Raw genomic sequence first — 12,226 nt, 5'->3', positions numbered from 1 at the left:
CTCGAAACTCAGATTTTTCCATATTAAAAAAAAACTCGGAGGTTAGTCGCTTCTCAGTGCTGTAACTTGTAAATGTGTAAACATAAATGGCTGAAGTTTTGAAAAAAATGGTTCACATTAGTGAATACTAATGCCATCTCTTAGAATTTTCAGGTATTTATCAGACTGCCTAGTAGGTAGAACAGCCCGCTCGTTATTTAGATCCGACAACGACATGCCTATTCTGCCGTGATTTGGAAGAACACCGTTAACTGCAAATTGGATAAAGTCAACTGAAGCAATTAACGGTAGGCGGCTCAAGGGACTCATCCAAAGTGCAGTTAACGGTTATCTTCCACATCAAAACAGTATTTCTCTCCCATTTGTATGTACATATCAAATACTAAGATTAAAATTTTTTTATCATGTTCACTAAGTTCTAATTGAATTTGCTTGAAATTGAAGAAAAATGCATATATCAAACGATTTTTGTATCAGAATCTCTGAAAAACAAATGACCAACTTCAATTTTTTAAATTAGACTAATTCAGAGTGATCAAAATTGAATAATGTAATTGAAAAATAATGTTTCATTCGAAGCGATTACAATTTTACAATTAAAAATTTGTCAAAGTTAAAGCTTTAATATATAATGAAATATTAGTAATTATTAACCACTTAATTAACTATAAATATAATATCACATTTGAAATCTTCAGGTAAAAATCTTTTCAAATTAGTATTAATAATTTGTCATATCGATATTCAGGAAAAGTTCCACGAAAAATAATAGTTATGTCAATTATTATTAAACTTTTGATAAAAAATAAAAATGGTAACTACTAATTCAGATTTTCTTTCAGCTGAGCCGAAAGAAGTAGAATTTTAGTCTACGATTCTAATTAAAAAAAAAATATACATAAAAAAAATATACAAAATATACATGGATCAAAATAATTAGGTATAATCATTCACAGTATTAATTGTAAATTAATTAATAATTATATTATTCTAAGAACTGGAGATAATAAATAAAAAATTATCTTTATTATTATAAGATTTTCTAGTTGAAAAAACCATTAAAGCCAAAGCTTAGTTAAATAATTAAGTTTAAAGGAGTAGATTTGATACATTTTTCTTAATTTATTATTTTATTATGTATAATTGTTACCAACTCCGATCTTCTCTACCGACTTTATCAAATTGTACCCTGTTTTACCAAGTGAGTAGCAGGTAAGCATGGAGATAGGAAACAAGGGACTAGGCATACCGTTGTGGGGGTGATGCAATGAGGGGGGAGGACCGCCACCTTTTGATGTCCCGCAACAAACATGGCAGCGCCCACATGTTTATATTTTCATGCACAGTTTGTCGGAAAAAATTCTCGTGCGCATAATCAAATGGCACATCGTAAGATGGCGGCTCTCCCCACTCATGTAATTCTCCCCCTCACGTGGATTCAGCCCCGCTCGTCCAAGTTAGGATGGCATGCCTAGTCCCGTGTATCCTATGTCCATACAGGTAAGTCACCTTTCATTTTAGTTCCCGAAAAATAACAATAAGGCAAACAGGGCGCACTTTTGGACCTTTAATTTTAGTTCCCGGAAGGTTAAGGCAAACAGGGCGCGCTGCGGTAAGTCGGTCGAAATCAAATACACGGCATAAGCAATCTCCCACCTCATCTCTAATTATATTAACGTCGCACCACTCTTAAAAGGACCACTAAAAGGATCTTGAAAAAAGGACCCAAATCCCTCAGACTATCTCTTAGACTAAATTATATCAAATCGACTCTGCTTATAGTCTCACATGGGCCAGGCTATTTCGCTAGAGGAAACTCAGAGATTTCTATCGGTAGGGACTATTTAAGCCATATTATCGTTTCGTTTAAACGTGATAGAGAGTAGAAAAAGGTACCATAAGAGTGACAAAAGTTTTTGTCACACTCACACAAAGATTCACTTTTCTCGCGGTAAACATGCAGAGAACGTGACAGGTTTTCATGCATGTAGGGACGGTAAGAACTGTGTCGAGTATTCCACAAGTGGACCTAGATGAGGTGTGGAATTCCACAGACGAAAGAGAATTCCCCTTTTTTACCTCCTTCCATCTCCTTTGCGCCACCCCACTTTCCAATCGTCCAGAACTCCACACTTGACAAATATCCGGGGTTTAAGGGCATGTGACACAGCTAAATACTTATATTACCGACCACAGTTTTTTAGTTCACTGAATGTTTTTTTGAACCTAAGAACTTTTTTTGTAAATAAAATATCGAGCTGAAACTTTGGGAAATGTATTAAAGTACAGTAAAGTACGTTTAGGTACTGCATTTTGGTAGGAACTTCACTGAAAATTATTTCATCTTTTTTCTGAACCTCAACATTTTTTGAACGTTTGAACTTTTTTTATACATGAAATGTCGGTTTCAAACTTTGAGAAATGCAAGAGCCGAAAGAAAACTACGTTAAAGTACAAAGCTTAATAATAAAGATGTAAAAAAAAATGTCAACAATCCATTCCAACGGAATCAGCCGGTAACGTTGTGCATGAAAATACGAACCCTCTAGAGCTTCGTCTAGTGGCCGCCAGGTTTCGTATTTTCGTTTACAACGTTACCGGCTGATGCCGTTGGAATTGATTGTTGAAATATATTTATTTACATCTTTTATTATTAAGCTTTGTACTTAAACGTAATTTTCTTTCGGCTCTTGCATTTCTCAAAGTTTGAGACCGATATTTTATGTATAAAAAAAGTTCGAACGTTCAAAAAATGTTGAGGTTCAGAAAAAAGATGAAATAATTTTCAGTGAAGTTCCTACCAAAATGCAGTACCTAAACGTACTTTATTGTACTCTAATACATTTCCCAAAGTTTCAGTTCGATATCTTATTTACAAAAAAAGTTCTTAGGTTCAAAAAAACATTCAGTGAACTGAAAAACTGTGGTCGGTAATATAGGTATTAAGCTGTGTCACATGCCCTTAAAATAAACATTTTAAACTAGGGTTCTTATGAAAATTCCTTTTTTCATTCAATTTTTTAATAAGCATTGATTTACATGTTTATTTAACTTCTAAAACTTTTTTGTACAAAAGTCCCTTTTAATTTTTGTCAGATTAAAAAATTCTTATATAGCAACTTTTATCAATTTTCGATTTTTATTTGTAATACTTTAATTTCCAATTTTAAACGCTCCATATGTATAATAGTTCCACATAGAATACTTTAATTTCAAGTTCAGTTTTCAATTCCTATTCAATATGACCCGTAATTTTGTTATAAGATTAAAGTGACCACCATGAGTGCGAACTTGAACTAATCTTCAACTAATAAAATTTTATTCTTTTTCGCATTATAGGTTCATCCCGGGACAGAACACGCAGAGATAGTTTCGAGAAGTTTTCCAACCCTGGATCACCACCAAAGCACAATGGAGACTACAATCCATTCACAGTGGGCTCTTGTCGTGACAAAACATCACACGATTACCCGTCTAGTCCGCCGCGAAACTCATTCCGAGGTTCATTTCGAGGTCGTGGAAAAGAGAGAGAATCCAGTTACCGTTCGAGTCCATCTCGATGCAGAAGTCCGATGTTCAACCCAAAATCTTCTTATCGGGAAAGAAGCCCAGCTCGTTCGCATCATTCTCGAGAAAGAAGCGTGGGATACAGCTGCAGACACTCTCGGGAAAGGAGTCCAAGGTTTAATTCAAGGTCTTCTTGGGAAAGAAGTCCAACATACAGATCGAGTCCTTCTCGAGGCAAAAGCCCCAGTTTTTCTTCAAGACGTTCTCGAGACGGAAGTCCAAGGTATGATTCTCATTCACGCGATAGAAGTCCTGGAAAAAGGTATAACTCAAGATCATCTTGGGACAGAAGTCCCGCGTACAGATCGAATAATTTGCGAGAAAGAAGCTTGGGATTCAAGCCAAGCTCTTCGCGGGATGCAAGTCCAAGATTCAACCCAAGTCCTCCTCGAGAAGGAAGTCCAAGGTTCTCGAAACCTTATCGAAATAGTAGTCCTAGATTTGGACAAAGTCCTCCTAGGCACAGAAGCCCTCAATTCAATCCACATTCTCCTCAAGATGATGATCCTGAGGAAGATAATCCCTTTATTGTGGGATCTTCGCGCGACAAAAGTCGAGATGATGGCCACGAAAATGGAGAGACTTCCAGAGAATCTTCGCCTTTCTTCAAAAAAGGCCCATTTAATTTACGAGGTAGAGGTACACTAAAATTCAGGGGGAGAGGAAGAGGAAGAGGCTCTAGATATGAGGTAGTATCTCTACGAGATAGTATAGCAGGTATGATGCCAGGGATGCCGGGTTTTAACGGAAACAAAAGTTTCCCGCCAGTACATTTTAACAATTCTTCGCGACAGGAAAATGAACTCTTGGATGATGACAATCCTTTTCTGGTAGGGTCTTGCAGAGATCCCTCGTTAAAAAAAGATTAACTTGTGACTGGCGCTTTCTCAAACGTCGGTCGTTCATAAACTGTAATTCATTTTGGGACAAGTGATCCTCCGTTTCTAGTCCCAGGCATTTTAGTTTAAATATTGAACTTTGCGAACGAAAACTGAGAAATGGGGTTGTAATGAACTTTTGTGATTGTAATAGTCTACGTGACAGTGACTTTGATTTCTTGATGCGACTTTCATTTTCTTACGACCGAGTTAAGAATTAATCTAGGCACAAAGATTATATAATTTGCTTAAATAATTTAATATATTTTTATAGCTTTTCGTGTAGGGGCCACAATTTTTTTAGATTTCAAATTGTGGTTTTTTATGTAGTTTTAATTTTGAATTATACTGTAGATACTAGATATTAACAGACATTCTATTAGAAGTAATTCTTAAGCCGTTTAATTAGAAGTTTTAATGAAATAAGATTAAAACGAAACGTTTTTGATTCTGTGAAGATTTCAGATTTTAACCTCGTCAATTTTAAACTTCAAAATTTTAATCAGGCGTGGATGTACAGTGTTGCATAACCGGTGATTGTCCCCCTAGGATTTTATGACTTACCTTCTCTTTTTTCTTTTTCACAGGGTAATGGAGAAACATTATAAATAATATGCAATTTCGTCATGACATGTTATTTGTAACAAATCCAATTGATCCAGCTTATACAATTGGCTTATTTAATTGGTCATAGCTCTCTAAGTGTATACAATTTTCCTACGCCCCCCCCCCCTCATCCGTAGGTCACTTCCCTGGATCAGCGCCTGATTTTAATATCTTTTTATTTTGAATTTGAAAATTCAACTTTTCTTTGAATATTTTTGAGTTTGTATGCTTATTGTACGTATTTTAAGTTTGAAAAAGTATCAAGATTTGGTTTTGTCTTGAATGATTTTAAATCAACTAAATTGCGAATTCACAATTCAGATTAAGGATTTAATAACAAAAATTAGCTACAAACAAAATGAAGGAAAATATTTATTGCGTATGAATAAAGCTTTACTAAGATCAAAATTTTTAATCTTCTGAATTTAAATTTATTTTTTAAATTGTTATGTTAAAAAATCATTAGAACGAAATGTATGAAAATTGTGGTTCTAGCATAAACCTTTTTGTATCAAATTTCTCACATTATTTCGTAATCCATAACTGAACGAAATTCAACTGCGACAGTATTTAGACGTAATTTATACGTACACAAAAAATTGTATATATTGAACATTTATTTGTAAATAAGTAAAGGATCACTCCGAGCTCTTCTCTAGAAGAAAATAACATTTTTTTAATTTTAGTAAATAGAAATAGACATTCGATGCCGAAAATATGCGATTATGAATTGAATTTTTACTCGTTGCGCAATTAAATTCAAGAAACGATGCATGTTGTACTATGCAGAGTTCTCTTTTACTTATAGAAAAATATAGTTCGTGTCTTTCACTTGTTAAATTAACTAAACAGATAATACATTTGTGATTAAATGTGCATTTATACATCTTTTAATATGCATTTTTTATAATCTTGTATCTTGAGTTTTTGTTTCGAGCAAAGAAGCAAACATTAACTAGAAAACTGTTCTATGTAGTAAACGTAGAAAAAAAATATATTTCCTGGATTGAATTTATTAAAATTGTAGGATATTATTTAATGGTTAAATACTTATAAACTGTAATTATTGTAAATCTCATTAGAAAACATATTGCTTGTATTTTATCCAGTTAATTTAATATTTTATACTAATCATTGTTTAAATTTTAACGTTTACTTTTAACATTCCTTTTCTATTTATAGAAGGAGAACTCTGCATGATATATTAATTATTAAAATTTGATCATTACTTTGCCTTTATTTTGATCGCATTTAGAAAGATATTAGTTTGCTGTTGAAGGCATAATTCGTTTTTGAATAACTATTCATCACGTAACGAATAGATTTTTTCTCGTGTATATATATATATATGTGTGTGTGTGTGTGTGTGTGTGTATATATACCTTTTTATTTAGGTATTTTGTGTAGTAAAAATGTGATAAATATATATTAAATATACATATATTGAATCACAGAATAAATTGCAGATTTATTTCACTAAAGGCTCTTTTATACCTTTATTATTAAGTTTATCCATATTCCATATGTATATTATATTCATTGTCAAATGAAAAATTTCATTTAACATTTAAGTAAATTATATTCATTAAGCACGAGTTATTCTTGTATTCAAGAAATTACAATTGAGAATATTTGAACAATAAAATAAAACGTATTTTAGTTGATCAAAATCTATCATTTGTGTTTTTGAAAAGCTGTTTGAAACTCTGCATAAGAAAGGAGGTCTTTTTCAGACAAGTATTTTAATTTTTAAAACTATTTCGATCCTCATTGAAGTTTCTATCATTAAATAATTAGAAGTTTCATTGTTTGAGACTCGAAATTTATAAATTAAAAAATCAATCTTTCAGATTGAATCAATTATAAATAGGCACTATCTATAGTTACGGACTTGTCCGTAACGTTTGCCCTGAACAAGCTGGAAAAGGGGTTAGAATTATGGAAAATTCCGTAACTTTAGCTCTGTACGACCTGGAAAATGGCTTCTGCTTGAGGAAATGATCTCGGTTTTTTTCCAAACAGGATAACCTCTACTGATGCCAATTATGTTTTAAAAATATTTTTTTTTGTGATATTTGCAACATAAAAATTATTGCAAACCATTACCGGCAGGAATCGTTTCCTCACACTTTGACGGAAAAAAGTCTGTAGGAAAGTTTTGCGACCGGAAAACTTCCAGTAGCAAAGTTGTTCCTTGATGTTTAAGGAACAATTTGACCAAATTTGAGCCAAATGGTTCTCTTGTTTGAAAAGATATAAGCGATTTTTTATTGAAGCGCGCACGTTCCACTCGAGCCGACCCAGCCCTCGTACCGACCACAGTGGTCTAGATTCTAGAATAGGAATTTACTGTTCATAATCGCCCACAGGTTGTATTTCTTAACTGATTTTAAAGTTATTTTTTAGAAATATTCAACATTACATTTGTTTGTGACAGAGCAACAATATATAAACAAATAAAGTGAAAAAATGAGCCATTTCAACTTTTTGAATTTTTATCTCAAGGAAACAAATACATAAAAAGACTTACTGTCAGCTGGTACTATTGAATCTCAACTTTTATCATAAAATGAACGATAGAATACGAATGAAATATTGCTTTCCACATATCACCCATAACTCTGTTTTATAGGATTCTAAATTACTCCAACAAGATAAAAAATGGGTTTTGCGAGTTTTTGGCACTAATCATGATTTTTTACGTTTTTTAAATAAAAATTGTTGCTAATATATCAAATACTCAAAATGATGTGCTTACTTGAATTGCTTAATCAATTTATTATGATTGTTAATAATATTCAATTTTGATCACGCTAAAAAGTGGTTAGAAAGCGTTTTTGTTTGAATAATCTATTATTATTCTTAATAATATTAAAATTGAATAATGCTAGACACTTGCAGTTTTTTCTGAAATTTTCAAATTTGTTGTCAAATTTCCTATTAGAGTGAGGGAGTTGTGAACTTTTTAAAACTTTTTATTTAATATTTAAAGCTTTTCTTAAGGTGCTAGGTTGTTTTCGTTTATTTATGTAGAATTTGAATGTTTCATAAAATTTTTTTGAATTTTTATAATATTTTCGATGTTTTAAAAGGGTTTGATTTTTTTATCGTCTTCTACTTGCTTTAGAATTATGCTAACTTACATCCTCTATAACTTTAATAATGATAAATCATTAAAATATGCCATTTTCTCCCATTTTTGTCATGGCTCACAATTCCACCAAAAATCAGAAATGCCGATTTTATACCTTTTAGGAATTCTGAAATATGTTAGATGTATATTACATTCTCATCAGAAAAGGTATTAGATTTATGTAAAATTCGACACGCCCCCCCCCCCCCAGTTTTTGTCAAATTTCCACGTTTTGAGACCCTCTGAAACCGAAAAACAGGTTTTTATGAATGTGTCTGTCTATATCTGTATGTCTGTCTGTTTGCCTGTGAACACGATAACTTTCGAAAAAAGTAATCTATTAGATTGCCCTTTGGCACACTCGTTTAGTGTCCTAAACTGAAGGTCAAGTTCGTTAGCCAGCCATTTTGGATAAAAGTTCAAAAAGTGGGCACATTTTGAATATTTTTGAGACCACTTTTTTAAAAATTCCAAAATTCTGTGTACGGTTATTTATAGTATTCAAAAAGTTGAAGAATTTATCCTAATGACTTTTGTTGAAAAATCAAAAATTACCAGAGTTAGAGCATTTTCAAAATCCAAAAAAACAAATTAAAATGAACATTTTAAGCCAAACAACGCATGATAGGGAAAAAAGTTAAAGAGAAGAAAAACGTTGATTTTCGAAATCCCTACAAGACCATGATAACAATTTTTTTAATTTGGTCGAAAAGTTGAAAATTCCAAATTTGATCGTACGAACAATTTTTGAAACCATATTTTTTCAAGATTTAAAAATTCTATGTACGGTTATTCATAGTGCTTAAAAACTCAAACAATTTTTCCCTATAACTTTTTTCTATAAATAGAAAATCATCAGAGTTAGGGCATTTTCAAAATAAAAAAATAAAATAAAATAAAATGAACATTTTAAGCCAAACAACACATGATATGAAAAAAAGTCAAAAGAAGAAAAACTTTGCTTTTTGAAGGCCCTACAGGATTATGATAACAACTTTTTTAATTTGGTCGAAAGAAAATTCCAAATTTGAGCCTACCAAAAAAAAATAAAAAATCGACAAATTCTATTTTTTGGTTAAACTATGCAAGATACGAAAAAAATGAAAAAGCTCAAATTACACGCACTGGAAAAAACTACAAATTCATAATGAATCACTTTTTGACACAAGTTGCGAAAAAATAAACAAACTAAATGTGTGGAAGACGGTACTCGGTACAGTAAAATGTGTATTAAAAAAATGGTTTGCCTAAATAAGATCTAAAATTTTGATTTTCACATTTCTTTGATAGGGCACGCGCTTTTTACATTCACACTATAATGAGAAGGTATTGGTTTCATACGAAAAATTACTCTCGCGGATTCCATCAAATATCGACGTTTTGAGATTTACTCAGAAGGAACAAAAAGTTTTCAGGTTAGTATCTGTCTGTCGTTGTTGTATGCATACTGGATGTCTTTGGACCGACTAACTCAATCAAATTGGGCTTTGGCACACAGGTTTAGGAGCCAAAGATTTAAAAATTCCACGTACGGCTATTTATAGCACACGAGAATGTTAACAATTTACCTTGATGGATTTTTTTGATAACAAGAAAATTATCACAGTTATGGCTTTTTCAAAATACAAAATGAAAATGAAAATTCTAAACCAATCAACGCACGATATAAAAAAAGGTAAGAAAAGGAAAACGTTACGTTTTGAAAAACTTACAAGGTAAGTTAATATAATTTAAAAAAAAATCAAAAATTCATCTTTTAATCGCACAAAAAATACTGAATTATTACATTCTCATCATAATAAGGTATTGTTTTATGGGAAAACTGACTATCGCGGATTTCTTGAAATTTTCACTTTTCGAGAATCCCTAATTCCCAAAGAAACCGGTATTACGATGGCGACTGTCTGTCGGCCTTGTCATTATCGTCGTTGTCGTTGTAGTCTGTAAACACAGTAACATTTGAAGTGATTATTTTATTGAATTTCCCTTTGACACACTTTATAAGGATATGAAAAGAAAGGACGATTTCATTAGCCAGCTATTTTAAATAAAAATGCAATAATTTGGAACATTTTTAAAATTTTTAAGACCACTTTTGTAAGATTTAAAATTTTCATATAGTGCTATTTATAGTGCACAAAATTATAAACAATTTATCTTGATGACTTATTTTGATAACAACAAAATTACCAGAGTTATAGCGTTTCCAAACTTTAAAAAAAAAATAAATAAAAACGAAAATGACTATTCTATTTCCTTCAACGCACCATATAAAAAAAAAAGTCAACAAAAGAAAAATATTAGTTTTCAAAGACCTACACGATTATCATAACAACTTTTTGAATTTTGTTAAAAAATCGAAAATTCTAATTTTTGTCGCACAAAAATGATGTATTATTACATTCTCATCATAATGAGAAGGCATTAGTTTTATGTGGAAACTTTCTATCGCTAAATAATCTGAATAAATGTATTATAAGTTTGATACAGAAGTGTTAAACATAATATAGAAAAGTTAACATTTTGGACAAAATCGAGTGCGAAGCACGAGATACGTGATGAGAATGTGTTCGTTAAAGCCGAAGAAGCTTTAACAAAGGAGAATTCACAATCACCAAATTACAGTTGTCGATGTTTGGTTCGTTAACCTTAATAGGTCTGTGCACAAATGTGGGGCAAATACAAAGACAGAGCGCAATGGGCGAGACAAATACACCTTCGAACGCGAAGCGCGAGATGAATACATCGTCGAGCGCGAAGCGCGAGAACCAACAGTTGCGCGCCCTAGGCGTGCTCAAACTTGCGAGCGACACGAGCCGCGCGCGTAGCGCGTTATGAGGATGTGCCCGCGAAGCGGGCAGATATTTTTTATATTCTTTTGGCCAGTAGTTTTATTGAGGTGTTCTCTAAAAATACGACTCCAAACATATACAATCTATCCATGATTATGGAACCATTCACAAAATACGTGTTATATTTTTCAGGAACTTCTGACCCCCTCCCCCCTACGTTATGTTTTTTCAATTGGTCTTAACAATGTTAAGTTAAAATGGTCTTACTTCGGCAAAACCCCCAACCCCCTAAAAGTATCACGTATTTTTTGAATGAACCCTATGGTAATTATGCTTCGAAAACAAAACCCGGCTCAAAACTCCCCACTCTCCCCTGCATAAAAAATAAGTCAGATTTTAAATAAAGAATGTAGACAAATTCAACAATCGAGCAAATAAAAATTTACATTCGAAGTAGAATTCATAATTTTGTAGTGTAAGGTAGAAATGATACAAGTATACAAGAATCCACCATAATATTTAATTAAAATCTTTTAAACTTGAAAAATTTTGTTATTCTGTACGTAAAATATAAAAAAATCTCTAATTACGTATTAGAAGTTCCATAATAATACGATTTTTAGATTTTCGTAGCCCCAGGCTAAACCTCTGTCGTATTATGAGAAACTTCCTGAACCATCAGCAAGCAAGCGATCTAAAAACCTATGAGTGGCAGATAAGTGATATTCTGATATCTGATAGTGCTTTTTTTTGTTTAAGGATCTACACTACGTACAATCAATCTCAAAATTTGCCTATCTTTAAAATTATTAATAAAATCAACAAAAAAAGATCTATTATTTATTTCTGTAAATCTTGATGGAGGCTTCTAAGCACACATCAGAAAAAAATAATTCAGGTTAAAATTGTTTATTTAACACTAGTTATTTAAAGGTTTAGTTTTTCCTTTCTCTTGAAGGAAAAGTTATAATTTTTATATAATCCTAATGATCAAGGCCTCATTTTATTCTTCGAAGGATTCTCTAAATTTCTATTTGGGTTATTTTTATTTAAAAAAATTAATTAGGAAATCATACAGTTATTATTGTTCTGAATTTTGAGACCGTACGGTTGAATGTTTTTGTCTAATTTATTGCATACGTCATCTAAATAATCATTTCTCGGAGCAAGCAGAGTCAGTTTTTGGATAAAATATTTATGTTTTGTTTAATACACGGAGAGACTTTCTATATCAATATTTGATTCATTCT

General features: G+C 31.9%; 1 protein-coding gene across 1 annotated transcript in view; it reads left to right on the top strand.

Moving 5' to 3' along the window:
- The window catches only part of LOC117170685 (transcription elongation factor SPT6-like), a 44,513-nt gene extending 38,043 nt beyond the window's left edge, over nucleotides 1-6,470 (top strand). Inside the window, exon 9 of the mRNA XM_033357654.1 lies at nucleotides 3,340-6,470. Within this exon, the coding sequence (XP_033213545.1) occupies nucleotides 3,340-4,436 (1,097 nt within the window). The 3' untranslated portion in view covers nucleotides 4,437-6,470. The remainder of the gene's footprint in view (nucleotides 1-3,339) is intronic.
- Nucleotides 6,471-12,226: the final 5,756 nt, after the last annotated feature.

This window comes from Belonocnema kinseyi, chromosome 4 (genome assembly GCF_010883055.1).
Source record: "Belonocnema kinseyi isolate 2016_QV_RU_SX_M_011 chromosome 4, B_treatae_v1, whole genome shotgun sequence".
Classification (NCBI taxonomy): Eukaryota; Metazoa; Arthropoda; class Insecta; order Hymenoptera; family Cynipidae; genus Belonocnema; species Belonocnema kinseyi.
This window is presented reverse-complemented; position numbering and strand designations above follow the sequence as displayed.